General features: G+C 32.1%; 1 protein-coding gene across 2 annotated transcripts in view; it reads right to left on the reverse strand.

The window, feature by feature from the left end:
- LOC126884042 (5-oxoprolinase) overlaps positions 1–24,805 on the reverse strand; it is a 657,750-nt gene that overhangs the window by 389,598 nt on the left and 243,347 nt on the right. For both annotated transcript variants that reach the window (XM_050649831.1, XM_050649830.1), the window contains exon 15: positions 9,228–9,452. In XM_050649831.1, coding sequence (XP_050505788.1) covers positions 9,228–9,452 — 225 coding nt within the window. The remainder of the gene's footprint in view (positions 1–9,227; positions 9,453–24,805) is intronic.

A 24,805-nucleotide genomic window follows, 5' to 3' on the forward strand; every position in this document is an offset into this window, starting at 1 on the left:
TTGGTAACCAGTGTACCTACAGTTTACCTCGTCTTCCGGAGTTTTAGGCAAATTAATTAAATAATTAGTCCAAATTCATTATTAGGGGAGTTTTTGGCGTCTCTGACGACAAATATGACATCGGAAGTAATCTCCGGAGAACCTGATCCACAGGGTACCTACTGTTTACCTCGTCTTGTGGACTTTTCTCGGCAAATTCTTTAAAAATTAGTCAAAAATCATTACTCGGTGGGTTTTTGGGGTCGCTCACGACGAATATATGACATCGAAAGTAATTTTTGGGGTACTTGGTAACCACTGTACCTACAGTTTACCTCGTCTTATGGAGTTTTCGGCAAATTCATTAAAAAAGTAGTCGTCAAAAATCATTACTCGGGGGGCTTTTTGTGTTTCTGACGACGAATATGACATCGGAAGTGGTCTCCGGAGTACCTGGTGTCCACGATACCAACTGTTTATGTTGTGATTAATGATTTTTGATTAATTTTTTAATGAATTTGCCGAAAAATCCATAAGACGAGATAAATAGTAGGTATGCTGAGCACCAGGTACTCCAAATATCACTAACGGCGTCATATTAGTTTTCAGCGACTTCAAAAACCCCCGAGTAACAAAATCGAACTCATTTCCGCCGATAATTGACGAGTTCTGAATTTTTTTTATTATCTGTTTGAGGTGCACTTTAAGAATGCATTTTTTGAAAACAGTTTTTCAATATTTTTTCATGGCTAAGAGTCACAAAGTTTCCTGGAGCATTCACGAATCGAATGCAAAAACAATTGAAGGGCACAAGCGAAAAACCCCGTTAGTCTTTTATTAATTATTAGCTTTTGTACAAAACACCGTCAATCTACTAAAAATCCACGTTAGAAAATATGAGGTACTGGGGAAAAACCCCGTCAGTCATGGCGCGTGTATGGAAGAACCCCGTGAGTCAAATAATATTGTAGTAATCCATTACGAATACGCTGACGACCCTCTAATTGATGATGACGAGAATTGACTTCAGACCGTTTTTTTTTAATAGTTTGTTAGGTTTTACTCTGGTTTTTTACTGCAAAAATATTAACAAAATTGTCAATTAATTAATTAAAATTTTTTCTATACGTTTATTGTTTATTTTTGACGAGAATTGACTTCAGACCGTTTTTTTAATAGTTTGTTAGATTTTACTCTGGTTTTTTACTGCAAAAATATTAACAAAATTGTCAATAAATTAATTAAAATGTTTTCTATACGTTTGTTGTTTATTTTTACTGCAACAGTATTAACAAAATTGTCAATTAATTAATTAAAATTTTTTCTATACGTTTATTGTTTATTTTTGACGAGAATTGACTTCAGACCGTGTTTTTAATAGTTTTAGGTTTTGCTCTGGTTTTTACTGCAAAAATATTAACAAAATTGTCAATAAATTAATTAAAATGTTTTCTATACGTTTGTTGTTTATTTTTACTGCAACAATATTAACAAAATTGTCAATTAATTAATTAAAAATTTTTCTATACGTTTATTGTTTATTTTTGACGAGAATTGACTTCAGACCGTTTTTTTAATAGTTTTAGGTTTTACTCTGGTTTTTACTGCAAAAATATTAACAACATTGTCAATAAATTAATTAAAATCTTTTCTATACGTTTATTGTTGATTTTTTTAGCCTCCAGAATTGAAAAAACTTAAATGTCTGTTTTCTCGAAATTTACTTTTTTTGACTGACGGGGTTTTTCCCATGTGCGCTTCAATTATTCTGATCCGTCTTGTCGTTTTTATTTTTCGGAGTTAAGGCCGATTTTAGTGCTTTATTGATTCGCCTATCTTCTCATATCGCATTTTTAGTTAACTTTCTATGTAAACCTAAATTTACCAACAACAGGAACATGATCTGACGATATATTTGCACCATTTATTTGCTTATTTTCAATAATCACACTTAATTTCTGATTACATACTACGGTTTAAATATTTTTCTATGGATGCTATACAATGTGCAACTTCTCTCACTACTTACATACATTCAAAACCAACAATTTCTCAGGGTGTGAGAAAAGTCGCCCATTGCAGTGAGAAATATTTTTTCTCAAGGGTTCCATACGTAGAATCGCGATTTCCATGGTAACATGCACAATACAAACCCAAATATTTTTGTCAAATAAAATGTGTCAAATCAAAGCTTACTAGGAATTACCTTTCAAAACTGTTCAAATATAACTGGTAACTATAATTTTAAATAAATAAAAGTATATAAATATTAAGGATATTAAATACCTACATATGTGTATATTATGTATTTTATTTCAATTTTGGCATATAATCTACATAGTAGCACCTAAATTATTTAATTTTGAAGATTGAACTCTTGACAAAAACGCATCCATAGAAAAAGTACAGTGTACAACACGTGAGAAAACGACATATTTCTCCCTCGCTTGATTTGCGGCACTCGCCTCGTACCTCGGCTCGTGCCAACAAACTTCTGCGCTCGTGAGAAATATGTCTTTTTTCTCTCTTGTTGTACAATATACTATTATTTACTCTAGATGTCGTTGGACAACATATAGGCCAATAAATGACGTAAATGAGAAGTATAAAACCGTTCATTTTAATACCGGGTGTCCACTTATATTTTCCCCCATTTTAACTGCCTATAACTTCTAAACGGCTCAAGATAAGAAAAATCTGATTTTCGCTGAAAGGTTTTATTTTAGTTTGGATTGTTTAGGAGTGTTTTTTATATCGCTTTCAATAGGGAAAAAATGGCGGATTTTTTTAAAAAACTTTGCTGACTTTTTTTTAATAAAACACCCAATATATTTTTTTATATATTGAAAGATCGGTTATTCACCTATCCAGCAAAATGAAGTTTTTTTAAGGGGGGGGGGTATGGTTAGAAATCAACATATCAAGCACATTTTTGTGAATTTTTTTCGAAGCTATGGTGCAATTATTTTATTTTTAAATTAAATGAACATATTAAGTACAATTCAAAGAATATTTAGAAAAAAAAAACAATCCAAAATATTGAAAAGTAAGCCATTGGTGCCAGTAAGCCATTTGACTGGCAGCTCACAAAAAAATGGATTTTGCGGTGGATATCAGAACTCGTCACTAGATCATACGAAACACAATTCGCCATTTACATCAACAAATACATCTTTCATATGTAACTTGCCAGCGTATCCTTAAGCCAGATTTACATTTTCATCCGTATCGTCTACAAGCCTTCCATGAAATCACCCTAAACCACTACCTATCCCCAAAAGCTAGCCTTCTGTAATTGGTTTCTGAGCAATCTCAATAGGTAATAATGGTGATGTAATATGCACCGAATAATTGTCGGTATAAACAATCCCCCACTTTCTGACCAACGGCTTTGGGCGGATGAGTTGGAAAGTGGTAGGGCACCCTTTTGTCCTGGGGTTGAGAAATCGGCCTCGAAGGAGGAGGAACCAAAAGCATGATCAACGGCATAAGGATGTAGAAGGCAAGGGGAAACCACTACATTAAAGGTCCCTATAGATATCCCTAGTTAACCGAACATATCATCATGGTTTTAGTAACCAACAACAGCGTTACTGATCATGGCCGTCGGAAGCCAAGATCCGGCAGAAGAGGAAAAGACAAGGCCTCTCAGGTCGTTAATCAGCGAATTCATTGTCAGAAGAACGGAGACGAAAGAATAAGACTGTCAAACACTAGAATTGGAACCTGGAATGTTCAGAGTATGTTTCAGCCTAGTAAGATGCACAGTATTATAGAAATGATCAGGTTGAATATTGATGTACTGGGTATCAGTGAAGCCAGGAGGCCCAACTCAGGTTGTTTCTCAACAAGTGAAGCCACAATATATTATTCCGGTAGCGAGAACAATCAACATCGACACGGTGTGGCAGTCATAGTTAATAAAAAATCTAATATAGCAGTGGAAGGCTTTTTCCCTATCTCAGAAAAAGTAATGGTATTTTTAGTGACATCTCACGCCAGATTAAACTTCATACAAGTGTATGCTCCTACGGGGAATTCCTACGAAGGTGAGATTGATTTGTTTTATCGGAATGTCGAAGAGGTACTGAAAATAACGAAAACTAGAGAAATCTCGATAGTCCTAGGTGATCTCAACGCAAATATTGGAAGGGGGCAAAGCGGAAAGTGTGCGAGAAATTATGGTCTGGGAAATCGTAACGAGACAGGAGACCGTCAATTACAATTTTGCCAAGAGCAGAACTTGATTATTGCAAACACATTTTTCAAGCTACCGAACAGACGACTCTATACATGGCGATCGCCCGCAGATACATCCGAGAAAGTAGTTAGGAGACAGATAGACTACATTATGATAAATAAAAGATACCGTAATGCTGTTAAAGCCGTGAAAGCATATCCTGGAGCAGACGTGGCCTCAAACTACAACCCACTTATCCTCAGGATTACACTCACACTTAAAAACATTAAAAGACATCAAAGAACTCCTACAATAGACACAAGCAAGCTTAAACAACAAAATATAAAAGAATGCCTCCAACATGAACTGCATATTATGAACTGTAACAAACTGAACATAAACACTAATGATATTTACGAGCACTGGGATCGACTAAAACATCGCCTACTAGAACCGTACAAAGACATACTGAAGACTTCTACTAAAAAGAAATGAAGAATGGATGAACGACAAGATACTCAATATGATGGAACAACGGAGACAAGATAAGAACAAATATCACAATAAATACAGGGAGATTAACCACCAGATAAGAAGGATGATAAAGCAGGCAAAAGAAAAACACTTTGAAGATAAATTCAAAGAGATCGAGGACCTTCAAAAAAGATACGATCTATTTAATCTACACAAGGAAGTAAAAGAAATGGCAGGGCTAAGGAAACAGAATCTCACTGGTGCACTTAAGGATAGACACAAGATTACTATAACACAGACCGATGAGAAAGTACAACGTTGGGCAGAATACAAAGATGAACTGTTCAATGATGAAAGAGGAGACCTGGAAAACATAGAACTTACTTCAGAAGAAATAGGTCCAGATATCACAAAAGAAGAAATAGCACACGCATTAAACACAACGAAAAACGGAAAAGGCCCTGGGCCTGGTATGCTTGCTATCGAACTAATAAAAATTATAGATGTTGATGTTCTAGTTATACTCTTGAACCAAATTTATAGCTCAGGCGTATTAGCCAAATGCGCCGATTACCGCACCATCGGCTTGATGTCCCAAGTGCTTAAGTTGCTACTGAAAGTCATCCATAACCGAATATATCATAAACTGGACATATTGTATTGTATTGTAGGACCCGTATTTTCCGAAGGGATTTTAAATGCTGAAAGAGGCTCAAGAAATTTTAACTCCATTTATAAATTAATTGATGGATGATAAATTAATAGAAGAATGTTTTCATCATGACGTGCCCCAGGCAACCAAGTGACGTCATATAACGTTGAAGAAACGTCAGTTTTTGGTTGAATATAACACGTGCTTGAACATTACGTCGTATAGACGTCTTTTGTAGGTGATTTTAAATACGTAAGATTAATGACGTTAAAATTACGTTTAAAAAACGTTTTAATTTCAGACAGCCTAAGTACTGACGTCACAAAATTGGGAGGAGCTTGCTTGTTTGTATTGACTCCAAACAATTTCGTTTAAGTATACGCTAAATGTTCATAAGAAATTTCTCGTTTATTGTTTACGCGGTTTGTGTCTTGTGTGATAAAATAAGACTTTTCATTTACATATTTAGTTGAAGAAACGTGTTAATTAAGAGATTTTTATGCGTTTTTGCTCAGTGAGTTAGTTTAATGCAGTAATTCTTCTTGACAACTATTTGAGGTTATGTTTATTTGTTTTTAATTAAACGTTAAATGGAGATATTAAGTCAGCGTTAAATTAAGATATTAGTATGCTGAATAATTTGTTAATAAATTATTTATTAGTTTCATATTATATGTTGTTTCAGTTTTGACACAGTAAGTAGGTATATATAACTAGTGAAAATTCTATAATGTGAGGGCTGGTACAATCATGCAGAATCAATGTTGTTTCTAGCGCACAAGCCATCTTAAACAAGTGGTAGTATATCTTCGACACATGGAAAGTAGGCCTATAGGTTTCATGTTACCCATTTTTATACTACATATTTTGATACATCTGAAAGTGGTCACTTTTTGAAAGTATTAAAGACGTGATTTTACCGACGTATAAAGGTCGTTTTTTTTTACGTTTGAAAATCGTCACAATTATGGCCTCAAATCGATGAGACAAATATACGTGATTTTCAACGTCAGTACTACGTCATAGAAACACGTCAATTGGTCATTTTTATGACGTGTTATCTACGTTATAAAAACGTCGTTTGGTTGCCTGGGGCCTAAAATTGATAGGCAACGCTACAAAATTGGAATTTTATTGTGGAATTTTTCAACAATATGGTCGTAAGTATAAATACGCCTATTATATTCCCCCCTTGCACCTGTGATTTAAATCAATGCGATTTTTTTGTGTGGCCACATTTAAAAAATTCGATTTTTAAAACTACTGTAGCAGATTTGGAAGATCTCAGTCTAGAGAAGTAAACAATAGAAAATCATATTGAGGAATTTTATAATACTCAGTGGGTCCTAGTCAATGTTATAGACACAATCAGCGGTGTGATGGATGACCGAAGTTATCGTTAACGTAAAGTTATCCTGTAGTTATGTTATAATCTCCGAATTGGTGTGATGTATTATACTTACCTTAACTACTTGCGCTATTTCTTGACAGTTCTTGAGTTATCTGGTATATCAACTGTCACTTTATAACGCGACGTTAAACCTCAAGTTATGAGATAACTTTGTAGTTATGTAAGGTTAGGTTCATCTTTTGACTTGTTTTTAGACAGAAATCAAGTGAATTTAGAAGCTAATAATTTAATAAATAAGAATAGAAGGGTAATACGTAATACGAAGTTGAAATTTTATTTTAAGTATCTACTGAGCTTTCTATCCAGAGTTACCAGATGATATTTTATAAATCCCCCACTTAGAAACTGAAATTCCCTCAAATTGAAGCTCAAATACCCCATATTTAAATTTTTGCCGCATTTTAATAAATTAGTAGTCAAATGAAGAGAACAGTACACCAAAATTATACTACTTATCAACGAGGGCCCTGGAAATAATTAATAGTTCCTATGGTTTTCATTTTATGGGAGTATAATCACCGGTATAATATACGCAGTTCTATGTATATTCGCAAATTTAATTTACCATGACCCCTTAAAATACCCCATAATTTTCCGCCCCCAAAAAATCCCACTACAATTTCTGCTTACAAAAATTTCCTCGCTTTCAAATTACCCCAAAATTGTGGGAAAATACACCAATCTGGCAACCCTGTTTCTATCTACTGTTTGAAAGGTTTGAAACAACACTGAACCCGAACAGCTGTTTGCTGTTCGGCACTGTTCGGTCATCGACGGTGGCCGACGATGGGGATTTACTTTCACGGTCATCTACTATGTTCCGAACTATCTCTCGCGCTCACTCCAACTTGTACTATTTCTACATAAGATTCTCTTTGTTACTTCAACCTTTTTTCCTCAAACCTTATTTCTAAAATAACGTTGATCAAATAACTATCTCATAACTCTGACCGATACATCACACCGAATTTTACCTAAATAGTTATAGGCATCGTTATTCCTGAGAGTTATCTTAACTTTAACTCAAACGTTAAAGTTAACTTCGGTCATCCATCACACGACTGAATGTGAAGAAGAGTTAGGTTATGTAGAGATGTTGGTGGTGGACATAATATAGCATCTTCTTTGATTTTATTTTTATTATTGTTACTTATACTTTTGTTAATTTTTTTTATTGTTGATTGAAGTTCTGTATTTGGGCTGATTTGTTATGTTTTACAATGTTAAACAAAATTAATTGATAAACAAATGATACAAATTCAGATTAAAACAATAAATACGTAATTTTTTGCTCGGATAGCTTTGATGAAAATAATTATTGTGGATTGCTCGTTATTTGTCAGTTTAAAAAAGATGCTTATTTAAATTCACTTGTGCTAAGGGTTGCAGCGGAGAATATACCAAAGGAAATGTATGTGTGTATGTGAGCCTGTGTTGAAAAGATACAAAATTGTGCAACTAATGATATTTTCAACTACTTCTCCGCATTTAAATGTTGTTAGAATGCCTCAAATACTGCTATGTACATTGTGAGCATAAACGGTTAGCGAAATTAGTATATGACGTCGAAAAGCTCTTCCTTCCTCTTGCAGATTAGTATATAGGAATCAAATTACAAGCTTATTAGGGCAGTATGCAATTATCGCATTTGCTTTTAAATTCATTTTCAACGATAGAATTGTTAAGTAAATTTCACTAGATGCTAATATCGATTCACTTCTACTAGCCCTGATACAGTTCGGCCTAGTAAAGGGGTATCCTTTAAAAATAATTAGCATTTGTTACATTTGTTGTATTAATATTAGTTCCTTATACTCCAGGGAAATAAGCAAAAATATATCATGTTCGGGACACTTGCACTTGACCAGCCTGGTGCAAATAAATTTCTTGGGTACTATATACCTTATACATTATAAATACAAATCCGCCACACTTCGGACGAGAATTTTTGTTTTAACAAATAAGAGTCAACAATTTTTGGCAGTTTTTCGTTTAAATCGCTAGAGGTAAAAATAAGGTAATTACATATCTTATAAGAGAGAAATAATCTTTTAGCAGATGAGCCAAGGTTTAAAATGGCCGTTTTTGAATTTTGGTCCGATAATTTGCTGCTTCGAAAATTGTAAAACAAGACTAAAATATCTAAAATCAAAAATTTTATATAACTTTTGCGAAAATCAACTTCAGACTTTGATATAACACGAAAAGTTGAGCCAAACATTCTATATAATGCGCAAAAAATTTCAAGATGATTCGTTAAATAGTTTAAATTTTATTCAATCTGTTTTTCCCACAGAACGATTTTTGCAATGTTATTGCTCAGAAAATAATAATGATACTTCTCTTGTTTTATTCCTAATTATCTGGTGTGACCAGATTTTTTTCTATTTTTCGATTATCTTGACTTCTCTTCTGTTATTTATTATTTATGAAATTTCCTGGTAATTCCTGATAGTGGACCAATAATAAAAGCAAATGAAAAAAACCGTGTTTCAACGATAAAGATTAGTGTTTATGTTATTTGTACTTACTGCGCCACTACCTCCAGCCACTGTTTCATAACAACCCCAGGTTTCATCTCCAAAAGTTATGTTGTTCATGCATCCTTGTGAAGCTGCACAAACTCTGAATGCCTTAAGAACAACATCGACTATCCTTTGAGAAGTTAACACGTTTCCACCGACCACTGCAGCATTATCACTTGGATCGAGAATGGAACCTTTTGGAATGTTTATCTTAACTGGAGCAAGGCATCCCTGCAAAATACGTGTAAAGTCATTACAATTTTCTTACGATAATACCTACTACTAAAATATAAGTATACAGGGTGAGTCATGAGGAACTGTACATACTCCTACCTCGTATAGAGGCTCCTATGGGGAATAACAAATGACCATTAAAAAGTGTCGCTCCCCTTGTTTAATAATATACAGGGCGAGTTTCGCATTTTGACAGAAATTTATATTCGTCATAATTTTTGAACGGTCAGATCGATGTGTCTCTTATTTTTGTCAATCGTTACACTATTACAGTCCATCCCAAACCCTTCTTTCAGTGCATCATAGTTTGTCGAATTTTCTCTATCACGATTAATATACTTAGAACTCAGAAAATTATGTATTCGTGGACGGATAATTGCCTACTTTCACAATGTCAAGGGGTACAATTACAATAATTGTCATTCTAGGTTAGTATGTTTCGACATTTTATCGTCGACGCACTGAACGAAGGGTTTGGGATGAACTATACCACCTAATCAACTGATTTATTCAAACGAGAAAAAAATCAGGTCCGGCTTTAAAAAATTAGTTCGTTTGGGTCACAGAAAAAATTTCACCCTGTATACGCTTTTTGAAAATTCTAATATGAATTTTACAAATTAGACAAATAGGCAATTAAAATGGCATATTTATTTTTTTCCCCACAAGATTACTTAATTTTTTATAAAAAAATCAAATTTGACTATGAATTAAAAGTTTGGTAAAGTAAACCATAGATTTAAAAAAATTTACTATTATTACAAAAATTAATTTTTTTCGAACAAATATTTAATTTATGTTACCACCCAATCAACTGATTTATTCAAACTAGAAAAAAATCAGGCCCGGATTTAAAAAATTATTTCGTTTTGGTCTTAGAAAAAATTTCACACTGTATACGCTTTTTGAAAACTCTAATGTGTATTTTACAAATTAGACAAATAGGCAATTAAAATGGTACATTTATTTTTTTCCCGACCCGATTACTTAATTTTTTATTAAAAAATCAAATTTGTCAAAATCGGAATTTTAACCAAAAAATGAAAAAAAAAAAAAGATGATATCAGGGTTTAATTCGCTACAAAGTTCCATTTAAAAAAAAATTTCTGAAATTTTTACAGCACATATCTCTTAACATAGTGACAATTATTGTTGTAGACTTTCAGTCTTCTTCTCATAAAAGTTATGAATTTAAAAAAATAAAAGGTGCAGCTTCGTGAATTGCAAAGTTAAATCGCAAAAATTAAGAGAAAAATTTAAAATTTATCTATTTGATCACGTCTATGTTAAATTATAGAGTCCAAAGAGAAGTGTTATGGGAGTTTTAGATCTAGACGTGTTATAGAAAAAAAAAATGGTGAAACTTTTAATTTTAAGAAAAACGTTGTTTAATTTTTTTTATTTTTATGGTAAAATTGCGATTTTGACAAATTGATTTTTTAATAAAAAATTAAGTAATCATGTGGGGAAAAAATAAATACGCCATTTTAATTGCCCATTTGTCTAATTCGTAAAATTCATATTAGAGTTTTCAAAAAGCGTATACAGGGTGAAATTTTTTCTAAGACCAAAACGAACTTATTTTTTAAATCCGAGACTGATTTTTTTCTTGCTTGAATAAATCAGTTGATTGGTGGTAACATAAATTAAATATTTGTTCAAAAAAAATTAATTTTTGTAATAAAAGTTAATTTTTTTTAAATCTATGGTTCACTTTACCAAATTTTTAATTCATAGTCAAATTTGATTTTTTTATAAAAAATTAAATGATCATGTGGGGAAAAAAATAAATATGTCATTTTAATTGCCTATTTGTCTAATTTGTAAAATTAATATTAGAGTTTTCAAAAAGCGTATACAGGGTGAAATTTTTTAAGACCCGAACGAACTAATTTTTTAAAGCCGGACGTGATGTTTTTCTAGTTTGAATAAATCAGTTGATTAGGTGGTAATAGTGTAACGATTGACCAAAATAAGAGACACATTGATCTGACCGTTCAAAAATTATGACGAATATAAATTTCTGTCAAAATGCGAAACTCGCCCTGTATATTATTAAACAATGGGAGTAGACACTTTTTAATGGTCATTTGTTATTCCCCATAGGGGCCTCTATATGAGGTAGGAGTATGTACAGTTCCTCATGACTCACCCTGTATAGTGATGAGTGCACTAAGAACCGGCACAATAACGCAAAAGACGAAAAACATTACACCTTGTTAAGAGGAAGGGTACGTATTTTCGGCTGCAATGCTATTCAAATGGGGATTCATTTTTTTCGAATCCTGAGAAAACTAATAAGTATTTTTGAAAAATTTAAACGTAGAATGAAAGATTATGTTATTGACGAGGGCAGAAAGTCCCTGAGAACTTCTATAATGTTTATTTTAATAAGTTACAGGGGAGAAAAACTAAGAGAAAATTTAGTGTGATTTGTAATTTCAAATATCTCATTCAAAATAAACTTTTTATTTATTCTAAGGGAGTTTCGGCCCTCGGTAATAATATAGTCTTTCATTCTGAGTTTAAATTTTTCAAAAATATTTATTGGTCTTTTCAGGATTCGAAAAAAATGAACACAATGTCCATGGTAATATTTGTCTTACAACATACTCAGTCGAATAATATATTGTCAGCATATTGTCAGTTACAATCAGTGAGCGTTTTAAATATTTGACATGGCATCGGGAATATTTTGAGTTGTTGATTAAATAATATTGATTTATAGTGTATTTGATAAATAATTGATTTAAGACGTGAAATTAATAGAAAGTTATTTATTGTGTATTATTTTTGGAAGATGCAGAGAATACATCAGGATAATAATATTTTGTGATCCAAGTATTTTGTTGTTAAAGATGTTCAAAATTGTAAGCATTCCATAGTAACAATATATTATTAAAAAATCACTTTAACACTTTTCCTCTTTTCTCGATTGAGTATTAGTTTTTGTTTTACTTATAAATTATTACAAATTAGTTGATGAAAAAATTATCAGTAGTAATTGCACAAGAGCTCTAAAATTATTGAATTTTTCCCGAGTGACACTTTGACAGTTTTAATTTCACGAGCCCAAGGCGAGTGAAATTATGTCAAAGTGTCACGAGGGCAAAAATTCTATATTAATTTTAGAGATCGAGTGCAATTTGTTGCGATTATTTCATGAATAAAACTGTTCAAAACCAAAATTTTATTGTAATTTATTTATGTAAGTACAAATTAGTACTGTTAAACACACAGTTGATATAAAATATTTTACGGTTGAAAGTCATCACTTTTATAACTTTTAAAACATTAATTGTCATTAATGTCACTGAATGTATTTTTTCGTAGCAACGAAAGGCATCTGACGTAATATACTTGACGACGGGATATTATCAAAAATTATCACCTTAATTTGCATTTCTGTAGCTTTCTATTGGTCAGAATCTCCTATGAATGAAATAATCACATTTATTAACTGAATTAATAATTTGCAATTATACAAATAGCAGTTATCCAAGAACATTCAAAAGCCATCTCTTTAATTATGACATTTTCAAGTAGAATGACATTCTAGTAATGTTTACGTATCCATTCCAGTGTGAATTTTACTACACGTAATTTGCCGTGTAAAGACAGAAAAAGTAGGGAAAGCCGTAAAATATTTGCGAATTATGTACCCATGGCCTTAATGGAAAGAGATTAAACTTGTCGAGGGGGGAAATTATCAATATAAACCTATAAATTTACTATAAAGGAAAAGATTCCTCTCATTGGCTGTATACCATAATAAAAAAAACTTACTAAGGAAGTAAAACCTCACTTGTAGGTAAATGGTATATAAATTTATTAAAATTTTTATCTAAAATGATCCAAATTGGATTGAAGTGGGTACATCTATGGTACAAAAATCACACAAACGTTTTCGGACCGATCAGTCCATCATCAGGTAGAAAACTTTAGATCCAATCTAGTTGGAACTAGCTACATAGTTAGGTCAAAAACCTTAAAATTACAATAATCAGGCCCTTTCGGCTACAACAATGTCGATAATAAGTCGATGTTTGAAGAATTTATAAATGTAGTGGTACTATAAAGTTGTCTTCATCTTGGCTTCAAACTGACCTCAGTTTGAAGCCAAGATGAAGACAACGTTATGTACCACTACATTTATAAATTCTTCAAACATCGACTTATTGTCGACATTGTTGTAGCCGAAAGGGCCTGATTATTGTAATTTTAAGGTCATTTGACCTAACTATGTAGCTAGTTCCAACTACTTTGGATCTAAAATTTTCTACCTGATGATGGACTGATCGGTCCGAAAACGTTTGTGTAATTTTTGTACCATAGATGTACCCACTTCAATCCAATTTGGATCATTTTAGATAAAAATTTTAATAAATTTTTATACCATTTACCTACAAGTGAGGTTTTACTTCCTTAGTAAGTTTTTCTATAAATTTACATCATATTGATAGTTTCCCACCTTTAGACGTACTGGAGGAGTTTGACAGCTGCCATTGTGACAGGAGAATTTTATAAAATTTCCTTTGACTCCGATTCGTCTAAAGATGGAAAATTATCAATATACTGTAAATTTATAGGGTCTATGGATAATTTCCTACCTACACTATAGTCCTGTCGCCAGGGGGGGTACAACGGCCTCCTGTATTCAGATGGACTTACCCAAGTTTTTTCTATGTATTTTGACCCGTAGAATACGAATTTTTTGGGTAACAGTTGATCCGGATGTCGATAAGATTGTTATAAACAAAGAAGTTGAGGAATTACATAACAGCGATTTCTCGCAAAACAAAACATGTTTTTGTATTTTTTGGGCCATTCTAACCAAAAAGTGTTCCTACAAATTTTTTCGTAGGATGCATAGTTTTCGAGATAAACGCGGTGGAACTTTCAAAAAATCGAAAAATTGCAATTTTTGTACCCGAATAACTTTTGATTAAAAAATAAAGTAGCAATTCTGCTTACCGCATTTGAAAGTTTAAGTCAAAGTATATCGGTTTTAGTTATTTGTATTGCTAAAAATTTATTATTTTATTGTTAAACAAAAGTATAAACACCTAGTGCTGGAGTGATGTTTTCAATGATTTCTCATTTAAAATCGAACGAGTAGGTAGAGTAGGTACAAGTGCAAGCGAGGCTATTTCTACGTAGCATGCATGTAAACGCATGTATTAGGCACGGGAAACACTATGTGTTTATAGCTTTTTTTAGCCATAAACACATAAATTTTTAGCAATGTATATATTCGAAACCGATAGAATTTGACTTGAACTTTCAAATTCGGTAAGCCGAATTGCTATTTTATTTTTTAATCAAAAGTTATTCGGGTTCAAAAATTGCAATTTTTCGATTTTTTGAAAGTTCAATCGCGTTTATCTCGAAAACTATGCATCATACGAAAAAACTTGTAGGAACATTTTTTGGTTAGAATGGCCCAAAAAATACAAAAACATGTTTTGTTTTGCGACAAACCGCTGTTATGTAATTCCTCAACTTCTTTGTTTATAACAATCTTTTCGACATCCGGAACAACTGTTACCCAAAAAATTCGTGTTCTACGGGCCAAAATACATAATAAAAACTTGGGTAAGTCCATCTGAATACAGGAGGCCGTTGTACCCCCCCTGGCGACAGGACTACTAGTGTCCCTTTTTATTCACAACTTATTATATTTTCCGTCTTTTTTGTTATTTTGCCAGTTATTAGCACACTCATCATTTTATACTACTACAATACCAAATTTAAAATGTACAGTACTAAATCAAAATATCTTTATTATTACCAGAGAACGGCAGTTCTCGCCAGTGGCGCACAACCATACCCCCTACACGCGGCACTATACAGGGTGTCCCGAAAAGATTGGTCATAAATTATACCACAGATCCTGGGGTCAAAAATAAGTTGATTGAACCTCACTTACCTATATACAATAGTGCACACAAAAAAAGTTACAGCCCTTTGAAGTTACAAAATGAAAATCGATTTTTTTTCATATATCGCAAACTCTCACAGATTTTTTATTGAAAATGGAAATGTGGCATTTTTATGGCAGCAACATTTTAAAAAAAAATTTAAGTAAAATTTGGGCACCCCATAAAAATTTTATGGGGGTTTTGTTCCCTTAAACCCACCAAACTTTTGTGTACGTTCCAATTAAATTATTATTGTGGCACCATTAGTTAAACACATTATTTCTAAAACTTTTTTGCCTCTTAGTTCTTTTTCGATAAGCCAGTGTTTATCGAGATATTTTGAATATTTTTCGAATCCACCACATATTTGTATATGGTTAAGTACGATTATAGAGACCTGTTAATAATCTGAAAATTTATTTATAATTTACATTTTTAGGTATATTTTGAAAAAGAAGCTACAACTCGATAAAAGGTGACTTATGAAAACAAGACTAAGAGACAAAAGTAAAAACACTGTGTTTAACTAATGGTACCACAATAATAGTTTAATTGGAACGTACACAAATATTTGGGGGGTTTAAAGGAACAAAACCCCCATAAAATTTTTACGTAAATATATTGAAAAAGAAGCCGCATCTCAATAAAAACTGGTTTATCGAAAAAATACTAAGAGGCAAAAAAGTTTTAAAAACGTTGTGTTTAACTAATGGTACCACAATAATGAATTCATTGAAACGTACACAAAAGTTTGGGGGGGTTTAAGGGAACAAAATCCCCATAAATTTTTATGGGGTAGACAAATTTCACTATAATTTTGTTTTAAGATGTTCCTGCCATAAGAATGATACATGTCCATTTTCAATAAAAAATCTCTAATAGTTTTCGATATATTGAAAAAAATCGATTTTCATTTTGTAACTTCAAAGGGCTGTAACTTTTTTATGAGCATATTTGTACTAAGGTACGTTAGGTTCAATCGAACTATTTTTGACCCCAGAATGTGTGGTATAATTTATGACCAATCTTTTCGGGACACCCTGTATATACACGCAACTTTCGATTTTCTAAATCTGACTGAATTGAAAATTGGGCCAACTTCCATCTTAAAGTTCAGGAAAAGACTCACCCATTCATATGTCAACCATCCATTATGGTTCAAGGGTGTGGATTTTACGGCCCTTCTTATTTAGGGTCTGTTTTTCGTTCTCGTCCTCAAAACTCCCAAAAACTTCGAAAATTGAAGTCCGACCTTTGCGGCTTCTAATAGTACTGATCATCACCTTTCCAAAGCATGTCTAATTTTAAAAATCGGTTATACCATTCAAAAGTTACCGAGCTCAAAAATATAACTGAATTTCTATTTAAAAAAGGGAAAATGTTTGTGGATATGTATGTATGTATGTATTTATATATATATATATATATATATATATATATATATATATATATATATATATATATATATATATATATATATATATATATATGTATGTATTTGTTGTGGAAAAGTTAAACCGATTTGAATTTGTTTTCTGTGTTTGAAGAGGGGGTCAGGGCCGATTCAGAACCGGTGTAGTTTGTGACTTTTGACCACCCATAAGCCAGCTATACGACTTCATATCTACAAAAGGGCATATTTTTTGGGGGTATATATCTTCGCTTCAAGAAGAGACAGAAGAACCGCAAATACTCCAAATCAATAGTGCTGAGTTAAGCTTTCAAATAGTGTTTAATCCGTCAGGAACAGACATACCCACAGCTCAGTATAGCCAAAAAACTGAAAAACTAAACGTTGAAAATTTTGGGTTTCCGACAATTATTCAAAATTTCAACCTACGAATTGAGCCAATAACTGAGCATTTATAGACAAATCTGACGGTGTATACCTCATATCCAAGAAAATTCGAATTTTTAAGTTATAGGCTTCATAATTATGACTAAATCTATTTCCTATGGGAAAACGGTTTTTCAAGCTTAATAATTCCTGTAACAGCTTCAGTTATCATACTTGACCTTAGATGCATCAGATACTACTTGTCAGTACGTTTCAAACTCATGTTTAGTGATCAAATTCGGTTAAGCCGATAAGAAGTTATTAAGCTACAAAAGTATAATCCAGTAGTAAACGATTATTCGCGAAGTGGTTTATGTAGTTGTAGTGGTTACGACGCTAAATTTGATCTGGCAACGGGCAATCAGATTTCATTAACCGGCCATCCCAATATTTTTTTTCAATCTATTTCGAACAGAAAAAAATCTAGTGTACATTCGATGGACCCTAGATCATTTGGGAGATAATGCGACAAAGGCGACCATTTATAAAGCTTAACGTGTAATCGAGAAACATTGCATTCAACTTCATACATTTAATTTATAAATAACTTTGAAAAACTCCTGATAAAAGAATATAAAACCGCTAAACGCCGTAAAAATGAGTGGCGCATACAATACTCCAGCTACAATAGATCTGATATGAATATTACGTGGCCCGAAAATGTACTTTCATTTTGATGAAAAACAAAATTCTGGTTTTATTTTAAAAGATTTTTCCATAATATTTGCTAAATTTAAAGTAAACGCGCCACAAGAGAGTTTCAAAATTCAAACTGTATCAAAGTTACTCTTTTGAGGCGCGTTGTACTTAAAATTGAGCAAATATTACGGAAAAATCTTTTAAAATAAAACTAGCATTTTGTTTTGCATCAAGAGGAAAGTACATTTTCGCGCCAAGTAATATTCATATCAGATCTTTTGTAGCTGGAATATTGTATGCGCCACTCATTTTTACGGCATTTAGCGGTTTTTTATTCTTGTTTAAAATATTCTCAAAATTAGTCATCGACATTTTGGACATGGTAACTGTAAAGAAAAATCTTAAGTACTTGAGGCATTAAATAATATCGAACTATTTAGAGAAACAAAAATAATAATTATTATGCTTCCTTCTTTTTTCATTTAATTTTAAGTGCAATACTAACAGATCCCAAAAATAAATTTATTAAACATTTCTAAAAACGGTATCGTTCAAAATATGACGTTCAAAGCAAAAAGCTCTCTCTTTGCAAATCAAATCAATTTGTTTTTACGGATGCATCAAACACTCAATAAAAGGCAAACATAGGGTTCGGGTTACATATTCCAAAATTAAATTACGCATATTCATCAAAATTAAATTTGCTGTTAAATATCTGCAATTCAGAGAGTACAGCAATAAATAAAGGAGTTGGCGTATGTTTAGAAAAAAATCCATATTTTGACTATCATATTTATTAATGAAGTACTGAGTGGAATATATAGCTATATAGAATCACCTAGATTTAACTACAAAAACGGATTAAATATTATAGACCAAGAGACAGCGCTGAAAAATCTATTTGAATTTACTAAAGCTAGATTTTTCACAGTTGATTACTGTGAGTGTGTAGAGAAACATACTGCGGTCGGTCAAGCGAAACGTAGAACATGGGTTACTGAGAGGGTATCAAAGTTGTTTTTTTACGAAGGTAATTATTTCCATTTACTAAGGCTGAAAATCAGTACACACATTCTAAATTAAATATAAATAAAAGTTATTATAGTCGGTCAGCTGTATGACGGGACAGAGTCGGTCGGTCGGCCCCAATAGTCGATTGAGAAAATGAAGCATCTTGGCTCGCAATTTTTTCGTCCAGCATGGATTTACTTGAAATTTTTACAGAAGGTAGGGAATAGTCCAAGGATCATTTTATATATCATGCCGCTATCATACACTAAAACCTTGGGGGTGGTTGCCACCCCATCTCGGGGTAGGAATTTTTAATTACTTTTTGGCCATGCAATTCGATGGAAAAACTGATTCTAAGAAAAAAATGTTTTTTACATTTTCTTCGTAAAACTAATATTAAAATAAACTGGAACATGAAGTAAAAACCACTTCTATGTAAAAGGTATATTTACTAAAAATTTTTAGAATCCCAATGGATTCAATAAAATGAGTTCATCAGAACGTTTTCAAACCTATCGGTCCATCATCAGTGATCTAAAATCAAATAAGTAATCCCACTATTAAAATTAAAAAGATGGTTGAAATTGTGAAAGTTAAAAAATGTGGTTATGATTACTTACTTGAATACTTGCAAAATAGCCCCAGAACCAAACAATGGTTGTGATTATAAATAAATCTACATTATGTTGAAATAAATTTAAAATGGCTAAACGCCGATGTTAAAGGATTAAACCTCTGGGAACATGGTGAAACTCTACCCGAGGACCCAATCAACCATCTTCGGTCAACGATGACTACTAAGTGTCAAAGCTATGTAAGGAAATGCTTGATGTGACATTGACAGTTAAGGAAGAAGGTAGTCGATTTTCTAGGAATTTTAAAAAACAAAGTCATGATCCAGAAGAAGATATGTTAAAGCTTTTAATATCTGAAATTGTATGTTAATTAAATCTATTGTTGTTTAAAATTAAAAGATAATGTGTTTTACAAAATAAAATTATTTTAACTGTAGGTAACTACAAATTGACTGTATCAAATAAAATTAACCTGATCAAAAAATTACAATATGATAAAGTGAGCTGATTAGTAGTAATAACAGAAATAAAATTAAATAAGTGGTGTTGTAGAAGAAGTTTTAAATTTTGAAAAGGGATATTATTATATCAAGAAATTTATATGTCCACAGCATGTGTATTGATGGTTGTATAGGTAGTAGGGAAAGTATTGTTTGGATGTAGGTGAAAATTAAAAAATTTTATATAGATTGGAGTTAGGATAAAGTCAATCTGATAGTAGAAAATGTGATTCAGGAATGCAATTATTATGGAAAAATTTTAATGAAATTGAGAAAATTCTTGTGACAAACTGGTGAATATGTAATTGATAATAAATAATTTTAGGAAAAACAGGTTGCCCAGTTGATACAAACTAAAATTTAATTAGTATAGAAAACAATAGGTGTAATGAATGAAATAGAATTAATAAAACAAAATTAAGAGAATGAATATTGTTATAATTTGATTAAAGAATGACTGAGTTTAACTGTGATTAAAGAAATAAAGTGATGAAATGTTAGATGTGAAGATAAAAAATATATTTGGAAAAGGTCAAAGACAAAAAGCTAAGGAGTATGATGTAGGGTCAAGCATAGGTGAAATGAGTGAAAGAGAAAGATTGGAGAGTTGGGTATGAGGGTTGAACTGAATGAAGAAAAGAAATGAAAGAAGTGTGAAAAGAGGGTATGGTAAATTAATTAGGTTTTGATTAAGAGGAGTTTATGTGGTTAGTAATGATTAGTATGTGTAAGGAGTTTGGAGCCAGTAAGGGAACGAAGAAGATAGTTGACAGTGGGTAAATAGGATGAAGAAGATAGCAGATAGGATAGGACAAGGGAAGGTATAACAAAGTAATAGGAATTATGAAAATAATTGACGGTGAATGGGGACAAAATTGCGGTTAAGGGATGTTTGTCGGTTAACACAATTGGGACTTTTCTTTAGGTCTTTGACAATTTCCAAATCCTCGTATAAGTCTAAACGGAGTGTATTTTTTTGTTGAATGTTGTGTATCAACTGGACCCCATCAGGAATCTTAAGTTCGTGTTTATTGACTTTTAAATGGTGTGAAAAAGCTGAAGTGGTATCTCTCTTACTGTGTTCTGCCGATCGGGTGGAAAGAGATCTATAAGTTCTACCAATGTAGGTAGCATCGCAGTCTGAACAAGAGAGTCTGTATACCCCACTACGACTCATGTAATGGATAGGGTCTTTGGTGTTAGTTAAGCTTTTATTGAGGGTGTTATTGACTTTAAATGAGATTTTAATGTTATCACAAGAATTAGAAATGATTTGTTTGACTCTTTCAGATAATTTGGAGTTATTAAACGGTAAGGAGGCATAAATTGGAGTAGTTGTGGAAGATGATGAGAAAGCGGATTGTTGAAGTAACTTAAGTTCTCTTTTCTGTTGAAGTTTAAGGATGATGTCTGGGTCATAACCATTGTTAACTGCAATTTGTTTGATGATGTTCAGTTCTTTGTTAAATTCAGTTGTAGATAGAGGAATAGAGTTTAATCTATATATAAAGCTACGAAATGCAGAAAGTTTATGTGAAAGAGGATGGTTAGAAGTGGAATGGATAACGTGATCAGTCTGTGTAGGTTTACGGTAGATACCAAAGTTGAAGTGGTCATCTAGTCTGGTAATAGATATGTCCAAGAAGTTAATGGAGTTAGAAGATTCTAGTTCCATGGTAAAAGTGATTTTAGGATGGATTAGATTGATTTTATGAAGTAAGTTGTGAGCTGAGTCGGAGTTACCAGATATGAGGACTAAAATGTCATCTACATAACGAAACCAATGTAATATCTCTGGATTTTTTGTGATATGATTGGATTCTAAATGATCCATAAAGACATCAGCTAAGAAAGGGGATAAGCAACTTCCCATTGCTAAACCATCTGGTTGTTGATAAAAGTTGTTGTTGAAGACAAAGTAATCTTGAGATAGGCAGATTTTGAGAATGTTTATAATAGATGAAGTGGTAGTGGAGGTCACCGAATTATTTAAAAGAAGCGAGTTGACCAGACTAATCGATTCATTTTTTGGGACTGAAGTGAATAAATTGCTAACATCAAAAGACAACATGACGATATTCGGATTAAGATTGACAAGTTGAAGTTTTTCAACTAATTGGCGAGAATTCAAAACAGTAAACTGTGGGGTGAAGTTAATAAAATTTTTAATAATGTTAAGAATGAATTTGGATAAAATAGAGACTGGAGTATTGATGAAACTGACAACGGGACGAATGGGAATGTCAACCTTGTGTATCTTTGGTAAACCGTATAACCTGGGAGTGAGTGGATTAGACGGAATTTTGGTGTAAGGTGCTTCATATTCAGAGAAGAAATCAGTAAACTGTTTAAGATTGTTTTTCATTTTTGAAACAAAAGATTTTGAAGGATCAACAGGGAGAAGATTAAAATTATTGTTATTTAGGAAAGATGTGACTTTGTCGATGTATAGTTGTTGGTCTAAAATAACAAGGCAGTTACCCTTATCTGCTTTACTAAAAATGAGGTGTTGGTTTTTGATTTTATTTTTAATAGATTTGAGTGTGGATAGAAGGGATTTAGACTTGTTAAATGAAAAATTGGGAAAAGATGAAGATGACGTGGAAGTAGAAGAGGAATTGATGTTGGAAATAGAAGAATTGTTATTAGAGAGAAGTTTAGTTTTGAATTTGTTGATAGTTTGGATGCAAGAGTTTCTGATTGATGTTTTTTGTGTAAGTGAAATGGAAAGATTTTGAATAACAGTGTCGGTCTCTATGGAAAGACTCTCAAGATCTCTGATAGATAGATTGGTGGGAATGGAGTGTTTAAGACCGAGGTTTAAGAGTTTTAATTCGTCATCTGAAAATTGGACATTTGAGAGATTTTTGATTCTTGGATGGAATCGAAAATTGGAAAAACTTTTGTTATGGGAAGCTTTTTGTTGATCAAGTCTAATCTTATTGTTAACTAAATGTTGTAATTTATTATTGACTCGGTTGAATTTAACTGAATGTGAACGATCTACCTTATCCTGAACGTCAGACAAGAGAGTATTAAGATTAATATAATGTAAAGTTTCGAGTAGAGAATCATATGTTACCTTTAGCTTACAGTCAATGTAGTTCAGTTTGCTATAATGTTTACAAATCTCTTTCTTCATGAGTTTAGTCTGCATAGCGTTCCTGATGTTGGGATGTACATTATTGGAAGTTCTAACTCTACAGAATGTTGGGAAGACTTTATTATGTAAACATCTGGATATGAACCATATGTCCAGCTTTATGTTGCTCCGTTGTGTGGCTAATCGCAAGTATTGTAGAGCCAAGTTGACCATACTGTCATATATAAACTAAAAAGGGGGTAGTTCCCTGGATTGCCTGTATACCTTATAGTTAAACAAACTGGAACATGAAGTAAAAACCACTTCTATGTAAAAGGTATATTTACTAAAAATTTTTAGAATCCCAATGGATTCAATAAAATGAGTTCATCAGAACGTTTTCAAACCTATCGGTCCATCATCAGTGATCTAAAATCAAATAAGTAATCCCACTATTAAAATTAAAAAGATGGTTGAAATTGTGAAAGTTAAAAAATGTGGTTATGATTACTTACTTGAATACTTGCAAAATAGCCCCAGAACTAAACAATGGTTGTGATTATAAATAAATCTACATTATGTTGAAATAAATTTAAAATGGCTAAACGCCGATGTTAAAGGATTAAACCTCTGGGAACATGGTGAAACTCTACCCGAGGACCCAATCAACCATCTTCGGTCAACGATGACTACTAAGTGTCAAAGCTATGTAAGGAAATGCTTGATGTGACATTGACAGTTAAGGAAGAAGGTAGTCGATTTTCTAGGAATTTTAAAAAACAAAGTCATGATCCAGAAGAAGATATGTTAAAGCTTTTAATATCTGAAATTGTATGTTAATTAAATCTATTGTTGTTTAAAATTAAAAGATAATGTGTTTTACAAAATAAAATTATTTTAACTGTAGGTAACTACAAATTGACTGTATCAAATAAAATTAACCTGATCAAAAAATTACAATATGATAAAGTGAGCTGATTAGTAGTAATAACAGAAATAAAATTAAATAAGTGGTGTTGTAGAAGAAGTTTTAAATTTTGAAAAGGGATATTATTATATCAAGAAATTTATATGTCCACAGCATGTGTATTGATGGTTGTATAGGTAGTAGGGAAAGTATTGTTTGGATGTAGGTGAAAATTAAAAAATTTTATATAGATTGGAGTTAGGATAAAGTCAATCTGATAGTAGAAAATGTGATTCAGGAATGCAATTATTATGGAAAAATTTTAATGAAATTGAGAAAATTCTTGTGACAAACTGGTGAATATGTAATTGATAATAAATAATTTTAGGAAAAACAGGTTGCCCAGTTGATACAAACTAAAATTTAATTAGTATAGAAAACAATAGGTGTAATGAATGAAATAGAATTAATAAAACAAAATTAAGAGAATGAATATTGTTATAATTTGATTAAAGAATGACTGAGTTTAACTGTGATTAAAGAAATAAAGTGATGAAATGTTAGATGTGAAGATAAAAAATATATTTGGAAAAGGTCAAAGACAAAAAGCTAAGGAGTATGATGTAGGGTCAAGCATAGGTGAAATGAGTGAAAGAGAAAGATTGGAGAGTTGGGTATGAGGGTTGAACTGAATGAAGAAAAGAAATGAAAGAAGTGTGAAAAGAGGGTATGGTAAATTAATTAGGTTTTGATTAAGAGGAGTTTATGTGGTTAGTAATGATTAGTATGTGTAAGGAGTTTGGAGCCAGTAAGGGAACGAAGAAGATAGTTGACAGTGGGTAAATAGGATGAAGAAGATAGCAGATAGGATAGGACAA

The sequence above is a fragment of the Diabrotica virgifera genome, chromosome 4, assembly GCF_917563875.1.
Source record: "Diabrotica virgifera virgifera chromosome 4, PGI_DIABVI_V3a".
Taxonomy (NCBI): Eukaryota; Metazoa; Arthropoda; class Insecta; order Coleoptera; family Chrysomelidae; genus Diabrotica; species Diabrotica virgifera.